Consider the following 23,645-nt stretch of genomic DNA (forward strand, 5'->3'; position numbering starts at 1 on the left):
ATATATATATATATGTGTGTGGAATTGAGCTTCACTTTCCAAACAGTTGGCACTATGGGGTGGCTGACCAAGATTTTAAAAGGCTCCAGTCACAAAATCTCAGAAGAGCATTTTCATTGTGATCACAATGATGATGAGGTAACTTGGGAAGCAGCTCGTGTTTCGCGGGTAATGACCATTGTCCATGTATATCCTTGCCATTTTAATCCTTGTGTGTATGCATGAGATTGTCGATGCTGTCCAATAATGAATACAGGGCTCATCAGATTTTGACAGAGAAGAAATTGACAGAGCAATCGCGCTTTCCATTGCTGAGGACGATGAGAAAGGAAAGAAAGTTAAAGGTGAGCCAAGAGATCAGAATATGGAACCTCTTGCAGTTGTGATATCTTTCTGTTACTTTTGGAATGTGTATATGTGAATGGCTTGCTAATTTGTCCCTTTCCCCTTGATTATTAGATACCGATTCTCAGTTAGAGGAAGACGAACAGCTTGCTAAGGCCCTTCAAGAAAGTTTCAATCTCGAGTCTCCACCTCCTCAGCACGAACATGGAAGTCTTTTTGCACCCTTTCAATTCCTCGATCCTTCAAGATATAGGTCCATGTCTTACATTCCTAAAGTTCATTATGCCAATCCAACATGTTGCTCATCAACATTATTGAATGATCTATACACATTTAGTACAAATTAGGATCTGATTAATGCAGAAGAGAAACTCTTAACATAGTGTCTCTCTTAAGTACCTACTTATATGTGACATTTCCTCCGAACAATCGATCACAACTGCACCGGATTACTCTTAGAAATCCTGACCTAAATGCATCAGATGTTTAAGGAAAAAAATTTACTTCAAGACTGCAGATAATGATTTTTCCCTTAACAATATGATATTTTGTTGTAGAATATGTGCTGGTTGTAAAAGCCAAATTGGACAAGGGAGATACTTGAGTTGCATGGGAGCTGTTTGGCATCCAGAATGTTTCCGTTGTCGTTCTTGTGATCAGCCGATATCTGAAATGGAGGTGATGTTTTGATCCCTGCATAACAGACTCACTTTGGTTGTAAAATCTGCTATTGCTTTCTTGATCAGTTCCGATTATGGTGATAAAACTTAACATCTTTTGTGTTTCAGTTCTCCATGATGGATGACCACCCGTACCATAAATCGTGCTACATGGAGCTGCATCATCCCAAATGTGATGTCTGCAAGAATTTTGTAAGTGTGAATTCACCAATTATAAAACTTCAGATATCATTTCCAGTGAAGAAAGAACATTTTAATTAGACTTGGTAGCTTTTGATGGCTCTTTTTATTATTGAAGTAGATCCCAACAAATGCTGGTGGCCTTATTGAGTACAGAGCACATCCATTCTGGCCTCAGAAGTACTGCCCTTCACACGAGCATGATGGAACGCCGCGTTGCTGCAGCTGCGAGAGAATGGAGGTGAGTGGAAAATCATTAAGAAATAAACCTGAAATACAGAAAAAGACCAATAAATTAACTGAGTGGTTCTTGTAGCCGGAGTGTTTGGACTCGTCGAGGTACTTGCATCTCGAGGATGGAAGAAAGCTCTGTCTGGAGTGTTTGGACTCGTCGATAATGGACACTCACGAGTGCCAGCCTCTTTACCTTGAGATTCAAGATTTCTATGAAGGTCTAAACATGAAGGTGGAACAGCAGATTCCTTTGCTCTTAGTTGAAAGACAAGCACTAAACGAAGCCATCGAAGAAGAGAAAAAGGTTAGCAACGTTCTCTTATATGGAAAATGAAGCAGATTTTCGAGCTGTTGTTTTTCTACTTTTATTCTGTGGCCAGGGTCATCACCGTGTGTCCGAGACTCGAGGACTATGCCTGTCTGAAGAGCAGATCATTACCATGGTAAGAACAGAACACCTTCTATGAATATAATACCATGATCTTGATCATGTCCAACCTAAGTTATCTTGAAAACTTGGTAATGTGATTCCAATCTTGATCACAGGTGTCGAGGAGGCCAAGAATCGGAGGCTACCGGATACTAGACTTGTTTACGGAGCAGTATAGGCTAGTCCGCCAGAGTGAAGTGACAGCAATTCTTGTTTTGTATGGCCTTCCAAGGTAAATGATGTCTCCTTCTTCAAATTCTGCAGTTGCATCTACAAAATATACAATCTCTTCTTGTTTTCAGGTTGTTGACCGGATCCATCCTCGCCCACGAGATGATGCATGCTTGGTTGCGCCTCAAAGGTGATTTTTCTTCTTAGTTTCACAACTTCTTGACAAAAATGTAGGCTTACTATTGAATTCGGTTGCAGGTTATCCAACTTTGGATCCAAAGGTAGAAGAAGGTATTTGCCAAGTGCTAGCTCACATGTGGTTGGATTCCGAGATTGCGGGTGCTTCAGCTTCGGCTATGGCTACATCTTCATCCTCCTCGTCTAACTCGAGCCAGCCATCATCGAAGAAGGGGCAACGGTCCCAGTTCGAGAGAAAACTGGGTCAATTTTTCAAGCACCAGATCGAAACAAGCTCGTCTCCGGTATATGGAGATGGTTTTAGAGAGGGAAATGAGGCAGTGGAAAAGTATGACCTAAAGAGGACTCTTGATCACATTCGCTTAACCGGTTGTTTTCCATGATCATCCTACATTTCATGCTGCCCTTTCATATGTATACACACATTAGATCAGGAATAACTAATTGTTTTCAAAGAAATATTATAATTGTTGAGGCTACATTGGAAAATAAAGCTTTCTTTATAGTGTAATGCTTATATCATATTTTTTCTGATTTGTTAAGCCAGAGGGAGCTTGTTTACACCTCTTGATGTAGCTCTTTCAATCTCTTGCAGTGTTTTAACTTTTGTTGAACTCTCATTTTCCCTCTTCTAAACTTCAATACATGAAATTTAAATATTATAGGGGAATCTTTAGTTGTCTGTTCTAATAGATCCTCTGGAAAGAGGACAAATTGATGGAAGCCTGTTTTTCCTGTTTGCATCTATGTTTAAAGCCTTGAGCAATTAATATAAAAAAATTTAGTTGCTGTAGCCATCAACTCCTTTTCTTTTAATCCTAAAGTTGCTGTCTTACTTTTGAAATTCAGAAGCAAAGACATGTTCTTGTGCCGTCTCAACTTGGTTTCTTTTTAAACCATTCTTGAATTCCTGTGATGACAGCATATGTACAACATACAATATTAAAAGGCGTGTCACCTTTTCCTTGTCGACTTGATTTGCCATTTTCCACCATAAATTTATGAAAATTGACAAATCAAGAATGTCTATGATAATACTATAAGATTGGATAGTAGTAGTCCTTTTGTAGTCTTAGCTTTCAAGAGATGGCAATCTCACTTCAAATATTTTTGGTAATTATTTCACAAATTCTCATCTTTTCTGCTGCTTCTCAGTTTGTTAACAATACTGCTGTTACTGACTTCAGATCATCATCGTGTGAGGCGTACATTACATATCGCGATAGGTCACCTTATGCCGACCTTGGAAGTATATCTGATCTGTTTGGCACGAGCAGATTAGAGATAGCAGCAGCCACTAATCTAACGTCGGAGGATGCTCCACTGGTTCCGAATCAGCTGTTGCTGGTGCCAATCACTTGTACTTCAAACGGGACGCACTATTTCTCCAACGTTACATACAAGATAAAGAAGGATGACAACTTATACTCCGTTCAAGTGAAGGCTTCCAGAATCTAACCGACTACCATTTGGTTGAAAACACGAACCGGGAGTTGAATCCTACCAAGTTGACAATAGGGGAGGAAGTTGTGTTTCCTTTGTTCTGCAAGTGCCCCGGAGAGTCTTACAAAGAGAAGGGAATTCAGTTCCTCACTACCTATGTATGGCAGCCAGGCGACGACGTAGAGACTGTGAGTGCTATGTTTCAGACAGCAGCTTCAGATATTGAGACAGCAAACCACAACAGAAATCTCACTGCTGCAGTCTGTCTTCCTGTGCTGATTCCAGAGAAGGCGCCGGTTGTTGTGCAACCTTTTCCCACTTCAGCTTCGCGCGGTAAATCCAAACGCCAACGGATTCTGATAGCTAGTTCAAGTGCTCTGGCTTTGATTGTTTTAACAGGTTTTGCAGCATTCTTTTTTATATCACTCAGAAAAAAGATGTTGGATCAAAAATAGTCCATCTCTTCTAGAGACGTCAGATCTTTTTGCAATTTGCCAAGTCTCCAAAGACGAGAAGTTAGAAGTGAAGACGGGACAGGACAAGCTGCTCCTGGGAGTATCAGGCTATCTTGGCAAGCCGATAGTGTATGATCTAAATGTGATTCTGAAGGCAACCATGAACCTGAGTGAACGGTACAGAATTGGGGGGTCGGTGTACAAGGCCACGATCAACGACCAGGTTCTTGCTGTGAAGAAAACACGAGATGCAACGGAGGAAGTCCAAATATTACAGAGAGTGAATCATGCAAACTTGGTGAAGTTAATGGGAGTCTCCTCTGATACTGCTGGTAACTTATTCATAGCTTATGAGTACGTCGAGAATGGATCGTTGGACAACTGGCTCTCCCCGAAAGCTTCACCTTCACTCAAATCCCTTGTTTGGAGTCAAAGACTGGTTATAGCTCTAGACGTTGCCAACGGTCTACACTACATGCATGAGCATACGCAACCGAGTATCGTCCACAAGGATGTCCGTACGAGCAACATACTCCTCGATTCCAACTTCAGAGCAAAGATATCCAATCTATCTTTAGTAGCTCCCATCATGCTAAACATTGATGTGTTCTCTTTTGGAGTGGTGCTCTCGGGAAAGAAAGTCGTGGAAATGAAGGATGATGGCGAAGTCGTGATGCTGTGGAAGGACGTGAAGGGAGTGTTGGATGTTGAAGATCAAAGGAAGGAGAGGCTAAGAAGATGGATGGATCCGTATTTGGAAAGCTTCTACCCTATTGACGACGCGCTAAGCTTGGCGACATTGGCTAGAGCTTGTACATCGGAGAATTCCTTGGAGAGACCAACGATAGGGGAGGTCGTCTTCAATCTTAGTGTCCTCACTCAGTCATCTCCTCAAATGAGTGAAACATCTTGGGTTTCCAAATTTGAAACAGAGGAGATCTCCCCTGTTATCATTCCAGTCGAAGCCCGATGAAAGCTTTGGTTTTAGCTTCTTGGTCCATTTAATAGGTTAATGTGAATCAAGTTTGATATCTCTTGTTGTTGATGTTGGTACAAGAAGGAATGAGTCCATACCATTGCTACCAATAGATATTTCTTTGAAGCAAAATTAAGTCTGCATTTTTTATATGTGTGATCTATGAAAATGAAAAACATTAATTCATGTCATGACTTCTAATCCAAAACACGTGCATGCCATAGACTAGATAAAAGTCGGAGTTGGTGTTTGTAATTGTAATAAAGAAAGAGATGATGATGATGAGGTGATATTGTACCAACTGCCGGCCTTCTTGGACGTTTACAATTTTATTATGGGAAAATATACTCATTTAGCCCCATAAATTAACTTAATCATACTTCTAGCCCAACTTTCAGTTAAGAAAGGAATAGGATTACAGGTGTTAAGAAATAAAATTAGAATGATGAGAATTTGAGGAAGGCATTTTGCCAGGAAATGGTGGTGGATCAGAGTATTTTCCAGTGAGAATCAGTGAGGCAACATACTGATTGGCAGCGTCGGTGTAATGGATTCCATCCCAGCTTATGTATTCTGTGGTGTCATTGCATCCTTTGGCCGTCACTGAACTCCCATTCAAAACCTGTGTCTCACCGCAGGAAATCTGTGCATCGTAGTTCAATGGCGGTCCTCCATACCCGCAGCACGCCATCAACGCTTGCTCGAATCTATATTATTTAATATTTCAACAAGAAGCTAGGAAGCTCTTTTGTAACTCATTGTAGTAGTTACCATATCAAGAGTAGTTTGCAATGAGGTTGGACTTGATCGTGTAAATGTCGTTTGCATCTTGATACTGCCCCTGCAACTTTTTGCACAGAGCGTGCAATTGTAAGTTGAAGAGTTTTGAAGCTTGATTGTGAGAGGCGACACATCCAAGCTCATCTAGCTTGGAGGGTCCAGTAGTGTTGTGAATCCACAAGTTTCTAGCCCCTTCGTCGTACAGTTTCTGCAAAAAATTTATCCAAGTTATATATGGTGATTGATGTATGTATGATTGGAAACTATTGGTGTCGGCAACCTGAATCCCATCTTGGAAATGCTGATAAAATGATTGGGATCGAAGCAAGAACCTGTAGACTGCCTTTGCCAAGTAATCCTGAGCCGGCAGGTATTTGTCATCTTTCCTGGCTGTTCGTCCAGAATTGAATTTTTAATTATTATTTATCTCCGTCTATGAAAAATAGTCTTGTTTTTTCATTTTGGATCATCCCAACTCTTATTCCCTAAAAACACTTAACTATATTTCTCTTTATTTATTTTATTTTACTAATTTTGTATTAAAACACTTGTTGTGATTGGAAGATTGGTATACAAACATTTAGTGAGGATATCCATAGCTTTTGCCTTGAACCTCAGAAACTGAGCTACTTGAATCTTGAATGAAAACGGGCAAACCGAGTTAGCCGTGGCCGGAAGAGTGGTGGCGCCTGCAGCTGCAAAGTTGCAGCCTCTTTTGAAAATCGGCGCTGCGATTGACTCCAAATATGGATTCAACCAGGGCAACTCCATTGCATCCACTGCATACAATCCATCAAAATTTACCATTTCGATAAGAATACCATTTTGGTAAAGAATGCCAATACAATATAAAGGGTTGGCATAAAGGGGTGGGGACAAGTCATAGTGTACAAGGTAGCCAATGGTCCTCTCAAGATATAAGGGTGCTGTACTGTTACATGAATCATTTTTTAAGCAATATTTTTGGGTAACAACTGATGTTATGTGTCATCTGCTGCTGGCCAATGCACCCACACCGGAGAGCCTGTATATGGATCGAGTAACCTTCAGTTGCACGCACCATCTGTGTTGTTTCTAGGCCTAAGGTAGATGCAATGGTTCCACAATCATTCGTAGAGCAAAGCGAGAGATACAAGGGCTGGCCCGAAGCCCCCACATTTAGGTTAGAAATTTTAACCCGAAAAAAATTCAATCCAATTAGCCTGCAATATGAGTAAGGTTGATTTGAAACCCAATCAATCGATCTGATTGACCTCCACAAAACCCAAAATATATTTTTACCTTCAAAATTACTCTTTCTTTTAAGAAAAATCAAATTGAGCCTAAAGTTTTCAATTGGACCTTTTTTCCTACACAAACCTAAATAAGATTCACAACTACAAATCCTATATTATAATTATTCTTATTTTAATCTTAACATGCAAACTCTATGTATTAGTGATAAAATGTAAACTCAATGTATTGTACAAACTTCAAACTCCTCAACACAATATCAACACAGTGTAAAATTTCATGATTTCGATGTCAACACAGTGTCAATACCATATCAACACAACATCAACCGTTGATACTGTGTTGACATTTTTTGTTGCTATTATTTTGTCATCTGTTGACATTTTCTAACGGTCCAGATCATAGTTTAAAGTTTGTACAATATTTAGAGTTTTGCATTTGATTACCTACCATATATGAATTATAACTATCTTATAAATAATTTTATTCTTATAAATGTAACTATTTTAATTATAATATCTAATAGTATGAAATTTAAAAATATATTAAAAAATAACAAAATGTGAAAAATAACTTTCTATGCAACCCAACCCAACTCAGCCCAGCTCATTTCAGCCCACTTCTCCCGTGTGCCTGGTTAACCGGATACGAATTTATAAAAAGAAACCCAGTTCAACCCATTTGACACCTTTAGGCTTTAAGTCGCACTTAATTGCTATATTCTTTTAAAATTTTCTCATCTGTTAAAAAATACTACCTCTGTCGGCCATTAGGAGTCCTAGTTTACCATTTTAGTCGGTCCGCTATTAGGCCAAATTTCATTGCGAGAGAAGAAATGACCTAAATTGAGTCACTACGACGAATTATTACAGTTGACGCTTGAATTACACTAAGAGGAGGAAGAAAAGAAATTAATTTCAAACATTTAAGAATGAATGCACAGTACACGGCAACATTTGAGTTGACAGCGATGCAGACCTGTCTGCAAAAGTGCAGCCTCGGGCAGAGTATGCCTGCAACACACCTGTAAAATGTCTAAAATGCCCTGCAAGGCATAAGGGTATTGTGGTCCAAAAAATGACTACAAATACCTGATATGTGATTATGTTAAACGCCAGAGACTTGTGGCGATATTTTTAAACGTCAGGGGCCTGGAGTGAAACAAATGAAAACGTCAGGGATGGTTTATGTAGTTCACTAATTTTTAAATTTTAAACACGTGTTCTTAAATAAATGCTATAAGATGTAAAAAGAATATCATCATAAATATGAGGATTGCATGCTAAAAAAAATTATAAACGCCTTATTAGTGTAAGGCCATAAGCAACGCTGCCACTTATTCGTCCCTTAAATTACTATTAATGGGCCCCACTGTACTTTTTTACTCCATCTCTTAACTAAGGGACGGAACCTGCAACCCTCCGTCTCTTAACCGTCCCTTAAATTAATATTCATTCAATTTCATTTTTTATTTTTATTTCCAACCAAATTAAATTAATAAAAACACACTTCATTGAATAAAATAAACTTACAACATAAAATTCGTAAAAAAACATAATTTAATAATTTCCAAAAAATTTAAAAATACATAATTTAATAATCTCCTCCGCCAAATTTTGCCCAAATGTGCTCCATTAGATCATCTTGGAGTTGGGCGTGGGCGGAAGAGTCACGTGTCCTTGCCCGAATAGACAACCGTTCTTGTATAGACGGATGCACTCCACTGTGTGGCGGACTACTTGTGATAGAGCTTCCGGGGGCTTCAGGGTCGAACCAATTTCCCACCTCGGGTGCTTCTTCTTGGACAATCATGTTGTGCAAGATTATGCACGTATACATGATGTCGACCATGCTCTCCATGAACCACGCACGAGCCGGGGCTTTGATAATGTTGAAGCGCGCTTGGAGAACCCCGAACGCCCGCTCCACATCCTTCCGAGCAGCCTCCTGCTTCTGCGCAAAAAGCGTCTGCTTTGCGTTCACAGGCCTGGTGCACGTCTTCACGAAGGTTGGCCACTTCGGGTAGATGCTGTCGGCAAGATATTACCCCATTTTATAGCGCCAGTTGTTAGCGGTGAAGTTGATGGCCGACGATTTACCATCCAAAACTTCGGCGAAGAGGTCGGATTGGTGGAGCACGCTTATGTCGTTGTTCCCGGTACGGACCATGCCAGATCCATAGCCGGTAGTCGGCAACGGCCTCGAGTATAACGGTGGGGTGGGTGTCTTTGTGGCCGCTCGTGTATTATCCCCTCCACACCACCTGCCAATTCTTCCATTGTCAGTGCATGCAATCGACGCTGCCAAGCATCCCGGGGAATCCGTACACTTCTTTGTAAAGGCGGAGCAGGAACTGGCAATCTGTCGTGCTTGGCTTCCGGAGAAATTCGTCGGTGAAGGCTGCCCGGACGCCTATCCAGAATTGGAGCAAGCACATTCTCCCAGTGCTTTCTCCAATGTGGAGGTATTCGTCGAACACATCCGCCGTTTGTCCAGTTGCAAGCTGACGGATTGCTGCAGTACATTTCTGCAACGTCGTGTGGCTGGGACGGCCGACGGCATCGAACCTTTCTTGGAAGAGCTCTTCTCGGGCCGCCAATGTATTTGCGATGTGGAGAAATAGAGGTTGCCGCATGCGGAAACGGCGACGGAAGTAGGTATCTCCCCACACCAGGTTATAACTGAAGTAGTCGCGGACTAACCTTGCGGTGGCTTCCTCCCGGTTACGATGGATGTAAGTCCGGGAGCGTCTTTGAGGCGGTGCGGCTTCCTCCGCCTCCCTGCGTCGATCTTCTTCAAGTGATTCTTCCATTATTCGACGCATTTGCTCATATGGATCCATTAGATCGATAAAATTTGGGGGAAGAATAAAAGAGATGATTTGAGATGAAAATTGGAGAGGAAAGAGAGATGATTTGAGAGGTTTAGATGTGTGTTTGTGTGTGAAATGAGGATGAAATAGGAGTATTTATAGAGTAAAAAAAAAAGAAAACGGTCGAAAACGGTAATATTACCGTTTTCGAATTTTTTATTTTTTTTAATTTAATTCAAAATTAAAAAAAAATTATTGCATCAGCGTGACGAAACCCACTCGCGAGCTGGTGAGTGGGCATCACGCATGGCCTGGAAGCGCGCCACGTCTCGGGAGTGCGTGGCGAGACGTCTCGCGCTGCGTCTCGGCGTGACGGGCGTTCCGGCGGGATGGTGACAGGACAGGACGCTGCAACGCGTCCCGCCACCTTTTCGTCACGGAGGAACGAAATTCGAGTCACCCGCGTAACGCGTTGCGGGTGGCCTAATTTCCTTAAATAAGTATATTTAATGAATACTTTAATGTGAAGGTTAAAAAAGTAAGTAAACATAACATAAATTTAAATAAAAATATAATATACTACATAATTACTATTTTATCCTGGCAATGCCATCATGTCTCTAAAACATTTTCCTAAAAAAATGTTAGAAACACCTTACAAGCTGGGGTATATTCCATACCAGCCAGAGTTACCTAAATTTTTTTTTTGCTTTTTAGTATAGTTAATTAATTCATTAATTAATTTCCACATCATTATTTAATATTTATTAACAATATAATAAAAATAAATGAATGGACATTAAAAAAGATGTTTCTATGTAAGAGAGTATTCATTGGTCAAGTTTTTTTTGCAAGCATTTGCAATTTGATTTGATATTTCTTGATTCATTGATTAATGACCTATAGCATTAAAGCTTTTTCTTTTAGACTGTTGGTTTACGGATAAAGACAACTTTTTAATTGTTAATTGTATTAACTATTAGATCAAAAACTTTCACTGCAATAAAGAAATGCAATATAAATTAAAAGAAAAACTGTTACGATCGGCACTAATTCCCTCTGATTTCCCCCCCCCCCAAAAAAAAAAACTTGGCTAATTTTCCCTCCAAAAAAATGTGACTTTATATATTTATATAGATATTCCATCCGTCCACAAAAAATTGTTTCAATTATGAACGACACGAATTTTAATAAAAAATTGGTAAAAGTAAGAGAGAATGAAAAAAATAGGTAAAGTAAGAAAGATAGAGAGAAAAAGTGGATAAAATATGAGAGAGAAACTTTTCAATTTTAGAAATGAGACTATTTTTTGTGAAAATCCCAAAATGACAAGATGAGACTATTTTTTATGGATGTAGGGAGTATTCGTGAATACTTAACCATTACAGAGAGTATTCCCATATAGGAGAATGCATATTGTCTTCAAACTTGAATCTCTTCACCGGATTCCTCAACATCGGGTCGGACCGCACCTGAGCGCGGCCTCACGCCCCTCCACCTCCCCATGCACGTCATTTATTTCAAACTTTGTGCATGTAGTCTTGGGGATGGATGGACACAAATTTGGTATGCATAAGAGCATTCACAGTGGTGGCCTATCTCCGGAGCCCATCTCAGAGTCTATCTCGATTTTTTCCTGTCACGTCAGCAGGCCCATCCCAGAGCCTATCTCTCTGTAATGAGAGCTCATCCCAGAGCCTATCTCAGAGCCCATTTCAATTCCACGTCATCATTATTTTTAATATTTCACTTTTAATTATTTGTGTAATTAAAAGACAACGTAAATATATACGACAAAAAAATTCATTTAAAAACATAATAAAACATCCTATATTAAAGAAAAAAAGAGAGATAAAGATAGAAAATATAATAAAAAAACAACGGAAGCACACCCTCAGAAGCACTCGGGTTCCGACTCGTCCTCCCCGACACGACTCGTTAACCATATGAATTTTAGGCAATCCTTTAGTTGCAGATATATTTCCCAGTACTTGAACCCTCTCGCATTGCCATCATAGAACTCGTGAAATTTAGCACACTCATACACCATGCGTTTCTAATGCTTGCGTAGATCGTCGGACTGGTGTGTCGGGGCCCCTGGGGGCTTTACTTGTTCGTATCTTTTCGCGATTCGTCCCCAGAAACCGCCCTCACACTTCTTGGCTGAAATCGGGTCCTCGGATATTTGTGTCCAACAATGAGCAAGATCAATCGACTCCTCTATGGAGTAGGTACTCATCGTCCGCCCAGCTTCAGACGCCTCCCCGACTGTCTCCTTCTTCTTCCCCTTCATGTCGGGCACCTTGTTGCTGAAGTTCATACCACCGTGGAGAGAGTAATAAAATTGAAATTGAGATTGGAAATGGATGAATGCGAATTGATGGATAATGTGGTATATATAATGGATAAAAAAATTGAATTAAATTTAAAAAAGGGGATATCGGTTCCATCATCGGCCCGAGCCAATATCGCCATCGGCTGAGGCTTGCAATCGGCGCAAGGGCAGAGGCAGTGGGGGGTGGAGAAGGCCTCCCTCCCCACAATGGAAGGCTTTGAGAGGTGAGGGGGGGGGGGCGATCAATCGGCCTTGGTGATCGCCTCCCAATTCCCATTGTGAATGCTCTAACTTGAAATATTGATTCGTGCGAGACTATGTCTTGCACATGAAGGAAGCTAGCATTATTGATTTACTACTTCCTCCATCACATACACTTCTTCCTTTTTAGTCCGTCCTTCAAATATATGCACTTTCTAATTTTAAAATATATTTTTCTTCTTTGAGGTGAAAACTATTTTTTTCAGTAGCAATACTTTAATTACATTTTCTTTCTGTCTCTCTAACTTTAATAATTGTGCATTAAAACTTATGTTTAACCAAAAGTGCATACTCTTGTGGGACAGAGCAGAGTGAGTATGCTTTTACAATTAATTAAATTTAACAAATGATAATCTAGTATAATACGACGTTGTTTCGTTGCTTTAACATGATGTCCCTCTATATATATATTAGTACCACTTTAAATTAGTGTTACGGTAATTTATTCAAAATTTTGAATCATTTGTTGCAATTATGAATTTGTACGGAGTAATATATATTCAGTTTCTTTTATTCCTCTCTATTTTGTTTTATGAATATTTCAAAAGCAACTGTTATTATTCGTATATTATTAATTGTCTGAATTATTTTATTATGAACTTTACAGAATTTTTTTATGTTTATAATGATAAAATTTGGGGCAGCTGACATCATTTGTGTTGTTAGTAGCAATAGACGTCGAAAACTCACGATAGGGAACAAAATCCCCTGTAACTGTGTGACTACTGAGGAGTGACTCTGTATAGTTGGTGCTGGAATTTGGATGCCGCCGTCACGAGAGCTTGATGCATAAACATTAATTGGCAAATTTCACAAAGCCAATACAAAAGGCTTGCTGTATGATGCACCTAATGTGAGGTTCATCGTGCTTCATAGTACTGAATTGTGTGAATACATCCTCAAAATAAGATTGCAGTAGCCTGTACAGACACAGGCAGTGGCATATCCAGGATATTTGATTCGGGGTTGCGGAATACATGACCAATAATTATGTAACTCATTAAATTAAGATAAAGAAAGAGAAATGGAACATAAAAAAATAAATGAACCAAACTTGAGAGTGGTAGGACTCAATCTTTGGCCTCCCAAGAGAAAATGTTGTTGCTCTGCCACTTGATCTCTTGCAATTTTAATTAATTATACCTCAATACTAGTGTTAAGTATGAAGTTTTGGGGGTACAACTGTACCACCAAATTACCCCCTGGATACGCCACTGGACATAGGGAGGCCTTGTTGTTTGCATAGTAAACTAATTCGAAACCCGACATAGGCTAGGGCCATCAGTTGTTAGGGCAAAAGGTAGAAGATGCAATGGTTCCACGATCATTGGTAGAGCCGTAGAGCAAAGCTAGGGATACAAGATCTAATCTGAAACCCAAACATTTAAGGTTAGAGTTCAAAAAAAGTTCAACCCAATTACTAATTAGCACGCAACATGAGTAAGGTTGATTTCAAATTTAATGGGTCGATCCGATTGACATCCCTACCCATTACTCAGAATATATTTTTCATGGCACCATCAATTTTGGACTGAATCGGGCCTGATTTCAAATGTGTGGAACGAAATAATTCAAAACATATAACCAAAATCATAAAAAAAATTCAAATGTTTAGGACCCCTTACTCTTTCATAATTAAGTCATTAGATTATACTCCATTACTCTAAAATCTTGATTAGTTACAAAATATTAACAAATTAATAATTTAGTTACAAAATGAAAATAAATCAATAGTTTAATAGAGTAATTTGTTTATTAATATAATTAAAAATAAGTATACTACTAATTTATAGGCTATATTTTTAATCTTATAAACAAAAACTGAATTTAATGAAAGTTAAAGAGAAATAAATTATCCTTATTCATAAATTTATGCCAGCAAAACTTCCTGTCGTCTATGGATGCGCTGACGTCACCACGGTTCCGGAACCGGCGGTTCACGGTTCGGAACCGCCGGTTCCGGTTCAATAAATTGATGAACCTGAACCGGCCCGGCCAAGGTGTGGCGGTTCCGGTTCGTGAACCGTGGAACCGCCGGTTCAAGTGAACCGTGGAACCGCCGGTGATTGGCCGGTTCCGCCGGTTCGGCGGTTCGTTTTGATTTTTTTTTTTTTTTTTGCATTTTGTAAATTGTAATTCAAGTTTAAAATGTAAAAAAACTTGCGTAAATAACATTAGAATGAAGCGATGTACAAATGTAATTTTATTGATACAAATTACAACTTCAAAATTACAAATTACAACTTTAAAATTACAAATTACAAGTTAAAATTTACAAATTACAACATAAAAATTAGAAATTACAACTTCAAAATTATAAATTACAAAAGACTTAAAGTCTTCATTACAATTTACAAAATTACATATTCGAAATAAAGGGGAGAAAAAAGAAATAAAGGAAAAGGACTTGAGCTCAACTTAAATTTAAACTTAAATTTAAAATTTAAGTTGAAATATAAGTTGAGATGCCTACGTATCCTCAATGCTCAATTGCATTTTGGAATCAAAGTCCACGTAGTTCTCTTACCTTGCTTACCTATTTGGCTTGATCGGAAGTATTGGCGCCTACTCTTCTTCGTCGGGGAAGTAGTCTTGGTCGGGTTGTACTACTAGTTTGTCCCAATCCGGTTCTTGGTCTCTAATTTCGGCGGAGCACCAATCATCAAGTAACATGGTGGCTTCCATGTTTTGTCCGGTGAGCCTACTTCTTCGGTCGTCCAAGACGTTGCCTCCAACACTAAAGGCGGACTCGACGGCGACAGTGGAAGCCGGAACCGAAAAGATCTCCTTGGCCATTGATGCAAGGATGGGAAAATCTTTCTCGTGTGAAGACCACCAATCTAGGACGTCGATTTGTTGGGGAACGGGACCTCCTTCTTCCTCATTGAATGAAAAGTGTGAGTCTAAATATAAATCTAACTCACTTACCGAATGTGCCGTCCTTCCTCCGCTGCTGAAGGCGTATAGGTCCGCCAATTGGGATTGGGTGTCGGGGTCATCAACTTGGAAGAAGCCAAAGTTCTGTGTTTGACGGGGGGGTCTAGGTCGAACTTGGTGGGTAGTGTTGTACTTGACTTCGTAATCGTGAAAGAGAGACCGCAAGTCGAACTCAAAATTTCTTTGGAGGCTTGGGAGGTGGGGGAGGTTTATTTGGAATGTTTGGGCAAGGTTTATGTAGTTGTCGTCGTCGTCAGTTTGCAAAGCTCGGAGTGGTTCAAGATCAATAGAAGCTAAACTGTTGTAATAAAATTCTAAAATTTTGAAAGTACCAACTAGTTTCCACTTTGGATCCAAAACTTTGGCAAGCAAAAAAACTGTTGGGATCTCATTGAAATACTTGAGCCATTTTTCAACCATGTAATATAAAACACACATAAGCTCAAGATTGTTTGCGGAATTTTTCATTGCAGTTTTAAAACCAAGTGATATGATCATGCAATGTTCTAAAACACGAACGGATGTGCAATAATACACACCCGATAACTCCATAGTTGCACTTCGAAAATTTTTGAATAATTTAAATAAACTCAGGCTTTGTTCCCAACAAGAAGATGTTAGATATAAATCATCAACAGGGTAAGTTCTATAAAAATCAACTAAATAGTCTATATGCTCCATTGTAGATTGCAACATGTCATATGTAGAGTTCCATCTAGTAGAAACGTCTAAAGTAAACTTTGTGTACCTTATTTTCTTCGAGTGGCAATACTTCTTCCACGCCTTGCCAATTTGAGGCTTCCAGTGGATCAAGGATACAGCTGTAGTAATAGGTTGAATATGTCTTTGCCATAAAGACAAAGCATCTTGTACACATAAGTTTAAAATATGACAAATACATCGTTGATGAAAATACTTACCACTTATCACCGGGGAGCAAGCCGCAATTAAATCGGATATACTTGCGGTGTTGGCGGTTGCGTTATCAAAACCAACCGAAAATATCTTGTTGCATAACTCATACTCATTCAAAACTTGAATAATTAAAGAAGCAATTGCTTGTGCGGTGTGTGGGGAAGGAAATTGTCTAAAACCAATCAAACGTTTATTTAAAGACCAACTATTGTCTATAAAATGACAAGAAATACCCATGTAAGAATTTCGTTGGAAAGAATCCGTCCACACATCGGAGCAAATATTAACTTTGTGCCCCAAGGTGGATAGACTCTTTGCAATTTCCATTTTTTTTTCAAAATACTGCCGGTTGTTAGATCTTTGAGCAGTAGAGGGGGGAATTCTTTTTGCAGCAACATTAAAAGCTTGTTGCATAGTCATTTCATATTTTCTGTCATTAAAAAAATTGAACGGCAAATGTTTCATTGCCGCCCATCTTACCATGGTATCGGTAGTATTTTTGGGATCGTATTTAAATAGTGGCGTACCTGTTTGAGACGATGAGCCGGCGGGGAAGTTGATTTGGGTTTGGGATCTAGAATGCCCAAATTCCACGGGGTGTTTTGCCTTCAAATGGCGTGTGAGAGTACCATATCCCCCACCGATTACAAATGGATAGACTTTATCGCAATAGTTGCAATAAGCTTTGAACTCGCCTGTCTCCACGGTAGTGGTCGAATCATCAGGATTAGAAATTACCACCGGGACCTTCTTGTAATGTTTGGTGAAGATGTCGGATTTCAACTTTGGAGGCATCTTCTTCTTTTGTCTCCCGGAAGGAGGAGGAGCTTCGGCCTCCTCGTCATTTTCGCCAACTTGGCCGGCGCTAGAAGGTGGGAATTGATGCGATCCATCGTCGCCTTCGTCCGATGATAGATTCACATCGTATTCGAAACGCGAATCCGAATGTGGCTCTTCGTCGCCGAGGGTGGCAAGTAACAAGGCCGCATTTCGATCTTCTTCCTCCTACGAGAATTATACACATTAAAACATATCATATAACATATTAAAACATATTAAAACTTACTAAAACATATTAAAACTTACTAAAACATATTAAAACATATAAAACTTACTAAAACATATTAAAACATATTAAAACATATTAACATATTAAAACTTACTAAAACATATTAAAACTTATAACATATAAATCAAAGGAAGGACCACGCTGAGGCATTCCACAATAGGCCATCTTGCACAAGGATATAAGAAAAGGCGGTAGTCCGCACATAATCTTTTTCCGAGCAAGTATACCAAATGGTGCTCTCAAATTAAAGACTTATCATATAACATATTAAAACATATTAAAACTTACTAACATATTAAAACTTATATCATATAACATAATAAAACATATTAAAAAACTACTAACATATTAAAACTTATTATAACATATTAACATAGTAAAACATTTAATTTAGAAGTTTAGAACTTACTTGTAATCGAAGAGCGGCTCGCCTTCCCACCTCCTCCGCAACTTGTGCTCTAGAAGGGGCACGACGACGACGAGAGTCACTTTGATCTTGGGCAATTCCCTTGCCCCGATCACCACCACGACGAGATGAAGACATGATATTATGGAAATTGGAAGTAGAGAATAGAGAGTAGTGTTTATGTGATATTAACGTAAACAAGAACAACGTGAGTAAATTATGAGCGCAAATAACGTAAACAACTTGAGAGAAAGAGGATGGAGAATAGAGAAATTGAGATTGAGAGAGAAATTCTTATCAACACAAGAATGGGGTAAGTAGAAAATGAAGATGATGGGGTATTTATAGGGGAAAAATGTGATTAAAAAAAGAAAAAAAAAAAGAAAAAATTTCAAAATTTTGAAATCCGGCGGAACCGCCGGAACCGCCGGTTTACTCGTTGAACCGCCGGTTTTTGGTCAGAAACCGCCGGTTTCGTCAACGGTTTTCTGACAAAAACCGGCGGTTTCTGACCCGGTTTCTGAAAAGGCTACGTCTAGGCCGGTGGTAGCCTGAAAAGGTGTCGGAACCGGCGAACCGCCGGTTACGGTTCGCAAATTTCATGAACCTGAACCGGCCCGTCGGAACCGCCGGTTCCGGTCACGGTTCGGAACCGCCGCCGATGGTTCCGGTTCCGGTTCGGAACCGCCGGTGACGGTTCCGGGCCGGTTCAGCCGGGCCGGTTCGGTTTGGTGATGTCTAGATGCGCACAATGCTTTAAAAAAAAATTCAGCCCCAAATTTAGTGCAACATACCAATTTCATCTGAGAAATTTCGGAATATGGGTTTAAATTCGCTGACCTTTCGAGATAAGGGATTCAATTCACTTACCTTTCGAAATATGGGTCCAAGACATGCAAATTTTTCGGAATAAGGGTTTTACACACCTTTTTATATTTATTCTCTTCATTTTTTTATTATTTCCCTTCCAGTAATTATAGATTTACTAAACTATCCTTTAACCCATCTCTAAATTTTCATTTTACCTCTCCCTCCAAACGATTAGCGCAAGCCGCCTCCGCCTCCGGCTCGACCCTCCTCTTCATAATTCCCAACAGCAGCTTCTGCTCCGCATCTCAAATGCGTCGTCTCTCTCTTCCTCCTTAAATTAAAACCCTAACTCTTCTACACTTCAATCCACCAATGGCTCAACCTCAACAATAGGTTTTATACTCATTCTCTGTGTGTGAGTGTGTGTGTATTTTCGCATTATAGATAATTTAATTATGAGCGTGTGTGTGTGTGTGTTGAGCAGGAAGAAGGGTGGCCGCTGGGGATGCAGCCGCTGAACGTGAGAGTTGAGGAACCGTGATCTCATATTCTCAATGCCTCTCTCTCCTTCAACACTTTGCTTACCTCTTCCTCAATCTCCTCCGACGATTTCTCTTCTGATCTTGATACTCAGGTTTATTACTTTCATTCATTTAATTATTTTCTTGTATTTGGAAATTATAATAATAACTGAGATTGAGGGAGCGTCTAGGAATCTTAATTACTCAAGGTCTTCATCAACAAGTTGTCCCCCACTTTATTAATTTTGTGGTGTAGTGCTTCATAGTTGCAACATGTATGTTCTTGAGGCGGCGGCGAAGTGGAGGGTGGAGGCGGAGTGCGGAGGCGGAGTGCGCAAATAGTTTGGAGGAAGGTAAAATGAAATTTTTGAGAGATGTGTTAAAGGATAGTTTAGTAAATCTATAATTATTAGGAGAGAAATAATAAGAAAAATGAAGAGAATCAATATAAAAAGGTGTAAAACCTTTATTCCGAAAAATTCGCATGTATCGGACTCATATTTCAAAAGGTAAGCGAATTGAATCCCTTATCTCGAAAGGTCAGCGAATTTAAACCCATATTCCGAAATTTCTCATTTCATCTCAGCACTTCAACATATATGGAAATTTGCCGCGCTTCAACGCATTTTTCGCCGATTAATCTCCGATTTGATCAAACCTTTACTTTCCGGCCGGCAACAGTAAGATGCGAAGTAAAAGCATTTCCGGAACTTTCAACGGGCGATCAAATGTTCATTCTTGGAATGGGCTTCGTCGGAAAATTCTTCGCTGCCGATTTGAAGAACAAAGGATGGTAAAAAAGATAAGATTTTTCACGTGTGTTTAATAATGTGCTGATACGAGGGATTCCACAACTTTTTTATTGTCTGTGTAGTATAAATTCAGCTAACGCCACCTGTTTATGGTGAAGGGTAGTGAGAGGGAGCTCCACCAGCACTGGGAAGAAGAAACAACTCGAAGGATTGGGATATTCAGCTTATGCATTCGATGCAAATCACCCACAGTATGTTTTCCTTATTGTTGGGATCTGATGTTTATTTCTTTTATTGTGTATTTTAAATCATTTACATCACTTTCTGATTCAAAATGGAGTAGTATAATTTAAACCTGATACAAAACTGTCTGGAAATAGTAGGTTTCTTGGTGATGCTTGAGCATTTATTCTAATCATATGCATTACTTCTACTTGATCTCTAACAGAAAGCTTTGCTGAATTATATGAATTTGCTATGCTTTCAAGTTGGGACTTCCTTTTTTTTCAGTCTCGATTTTTAACTAGATGTATTCTATGCCATTTTCTGAGTCAACTTTTTTCCTACTTAATATGTGAATTTCTTTGCTTATACGTTTTGCAGAGATGAGGTCCTAGAGGTTGTGAAAAACCATACACATGTCGTTATATCTATTCCGCCACTTAAGGGTGTTGGTGATCCGGTACTCTAGTTCTTAAAATGTGTCTTTGTAGAAGTTCAACCCTTTGATGCAGATGGTGATGTCTTCCAGCTTCTTATTTGTACTATAATTGGTAGATTCTTTGTCACGAAGGACTATTAGAGAGTGCACTGAAGGGTGGGAGACTCAGGTGGCTTGTCTACTTGTCCTCAACTAGTATGTTAGTCTAACCAATTTTATATGTCCAGAAATATGAATGTAACTATCACATGCATACTGCTAGACTTAGCTATTTGCTTCCTCCTTCTCCAACTTTTTATTTCCCGTCTCCTCTTTTTTCTGTGGAAAGAAGTTAAGATTTATAGAATATGCTGGTTGGGCAGAGCTATTATGTTATCTTACTATTTGGCCTGTCATAAAATAAATGCATAATTCTGAGTGCAATATGCTTTTACTGAAGATAAACTCAAGTTAAAAAATGTCTGTCATGATTGTAGTTGTTCTACTCTCTCCTTCATGTTTCATTCTAAATCAAACTAGAGAATCATTCCTCGATTCTTTATTCATTATATCAATATCTGATTAGATCTTCCATTTGATGTCGAAAAGCCTATTTTTACTGGCATTTGTTTACTAGAACTTTCATTCTCTTTGGATAAGTTTAGTTTGCATCATTTGGTTCCTTCATTTCATAATAATATCATGCATATTGTTTGCGATCTCAATACTCTTTTATCTGATGCATAGGCGTATATGGAGATTCGGGTGGTGCATGGGTAGATGAAGAGTAAGCATTTATATGAAACTTATTTTCATGGTTCCTGTAGAGCTGAAATCCTCATTAGAAGCATGCTGATATCATACCCTGGCAGTTATCCAGTGAAACCAGAAAGTGAAATTGCCCGAGCAAGATTAGCCGCTGAGGAACAATGGCTATGTTTTGGTCAAAATCTTGGTATAGCAGCACATGTGTTTCGTCTCGGAGGTATATATGGCCCTGGTAGAAGGTGAGTGTGAGAAACTAAGATAATTTGGCTCAGTTTACACCAATTGTTCATTTCTGTTCGATTTGATAAGAAGAATATACCTTGATGTGCATTTACAAGGCTTGAAATTAACAGTTTCAACATCTCTATTTACCAGTGCTGTTGATACTATACTTAAGCAAGGGCCGATGTCAAAGGGTCAGAAAGCAAGATTGTTAAAAGACTACACATCTCGTGTGCATGTTGCTGACATATGCCAAGCACTGCATGCCAGTATTTTGCATCCATCTCCCGGGTAATTAATGAATATCCGGTTCTTTAGTGAGAGTTGGTTAAGAGATCATAACATGAGTTGTATGAATAGAGATTGCATGAATGATGTCTTTTATTGTTAGCATCAAGATCGTGTTATGTGCTTTTTTTGTCTGTAAATTTCAACTGAAACCCGAAGTTAACAAGTTGAAGCTAGATGTATTTTAAGTATCACCTCATAATGATATCTCATTATATCGTTTACTGCACTTCAGGAAGATATACAACATTGTGGATGATGATCCTGCCCCACGAGAGGAGGTATTTGAGTTTGCTCGAAAGTTGGTTGAAGAAAAACTTCCGGGTCGTGTTTATGCTGAGAGAGGAGAACAGGTACTTGTTTCGGAGAAACCTTCCAAGTCGACAAAGCGAGTCTCAAATGCTCGTATGAAGAGAGAACTGGGAGTGACCTTACGTTATCCTAGTTACAGGTCTGGACTAGGATGCATCATGGAGAACATGGCGCCAATGTCGTGAATATGTACCAAAACATATAGTTTAGGACCAGAAGCTAACATGCTTAATGTGTAAGGACAATTTTTTTTTGAGCAAATGTGCGGACCAACTTACGACTTTAGTCTTCATTTTGTATTGTTGACATGCCTGATGTCCCTCTATATGGAGTACATATTAGTACCACTTTAAATTAGTGTTACGGTAAGTTATTTAAATTTTTTAATCATTTGTTGCAATTATGGATTTATATGGAGTTTATTCAGTTTCTTTTATTCCTGTCTATTTTGTTTTATGAATATTTCAAAAGCAACTGTTATTATTATGATATTATTAATTGTCTGAATTTTTTTTGTATGTTTATAATGATTAAATCTGGGTATCTGAATCCTTAGGGGAAATATTAGTAGCTTTAATTCCTTTGGAAGATAATCCTCCTCCCCCATCGTTAGTTTATCTGATAAGTTTGTATTGTCATTTATCCAGCTAAATTAATCAGAATTGGCAACACCATATATCTAATTCTATATTAAACGAAAAGATTGTAGGTCCCATTTATTAACTAAAAAAGGAAAAGAATGGAGAGAGGTTCACATTGAAGGACACCCCACCACCACTACCGGCAAAGGCATCATCTCAATTGTCAACTACCGAAAAGGCCACCATCATATCATCATCTTCCCCACAAAACACATCTACATCTACATCTACATCATCTACATCTACATCTACATCTACATCTACCGAAGCTAGCCACATTCAAACAAAATAAATAAATAACCCCACGAATAATAATTTTGTACTATCAAATTTCACGTTGCATTAAAAAACCACTACAACTTTGATTTACGTAGAAATCGAGGCTGGTACGGTGGTACCAACCACATATCCTTCTCAAATTTATTTCCTTCATTTTGAATCGTTAATATCATTTTCTACTCTAAATACCATGTGAAAATAATTTATTTATTGTTGCATGTCATGACACTAATTAAATGCTGCCGGAGACAACGACGTAGAATGCCGGTTCTAAATGGAGTAGGAGTATAAGAGTATTTCAGTTTGGTGCTAACTTTTTGTGTTCAATTATGTAGACGTGCATAAGCTAAGAACGTTTTTTTGGATCACAACATCTTCACACAATACCATTTTTATCTATAAAATCTGTAATACTAATATATACACAGCATTGTACTATATATAACATGCAAAAATTGAATAAGAACAATTTATTGATCAAACTTTGAGTTTCATTTCGACAAGTTTAGAGCCTACGGTGTTAGCTAGAGTAGTAATACTATTTTCTTTTAT

General features: G+C 38.8%; 2 protein-coding genes and 2 pseudogenes across 2 annotated transcripts; 3 read left to right on the forward strand and 1 right to left on the reverse strand.

Moving 5' to 3' along the window:
* The first annotated feature begins 40 nt into the window (after positions 1-40).
* On the forward strand, positions 41-2,772 carry LOC121789441 (protein DA1-related 1-like). Its single transcript, XM_042187906.1, has 11 exons — positions 41-168; positions 257-344; positions 460-598; positions 903-1,023; positions 1,134-1,217; positions 1,327-1,446; positions 1,522-1,743; positions 1,820-1,882; positions 1,986-2,101; positions 2,172-2,230; positions 2,299-2,772. Exons 1-11 carry the CDS (start codon positions 55-57, stop codon positions 2,619-2,621), a joined length of 1,449 nt encoding a protein of 482 aa, XP_042043840.1. The 5' UTR covers positions 41-54; the 3' UTR covers positions 2,622-2,772.
* Positions 2,773-3,324: 552 nt separating this feature from the next.
* On the forward strand, positions 3,325-5,249 carry LOC121789440 (annotated as a pseudogene).
* Positions 5,250-5,536: 287 nt separating this feature from the next.
* LOC121789438 lies at positions 5,537-6,699 on the reverse strand (annotated as a pseudogene).
* A 13,076-nt stretch (positions 6,700-19,775) lies between these two features.
* On the forward strand, positions 19,776-22,527 carry LOC121789439 (protein YeeZ-like). The gene is made up of 8 exons (XM_042187905.1): positions 19,776-19,984; positions 20,102-20,194; positions 20,547-20,625; positions 20,721-20,799; positions 21,331-21,370; positions 21,456-21,590; positions 21,727-21,864; positions 22,097-22,527. Exons 1-8 carry the CDS (start codon positions 19,791-19,793, stop codon positions 22,356-22,358), a joined length of 1,020 nt encoding a protein of 339 aa, XP_042043839.1. The 5' UTR covers positions 19,776-19,790; the 3' UTR covers positions 22,359-22,527.
* Positions 22,528-23,645: the final 1,118 nt, after the last annotated feature.

The sequence above is a fragment of the Salvia splendens genome, unplaced genomic scaffold (assembly GCF_004379255.2).
Source record: "Salvia splendens isolate huo1 unplaced genomic scaffold, SspV2 ctg238, whole genome shotgun sequence".
NCBI classification, from domain to species: Eukaryota; Viridiplantae; Streptophyta; class Magnoliopsida; order Lamiales; family Lamiaceae; genus Salvia; species Salvia splendens.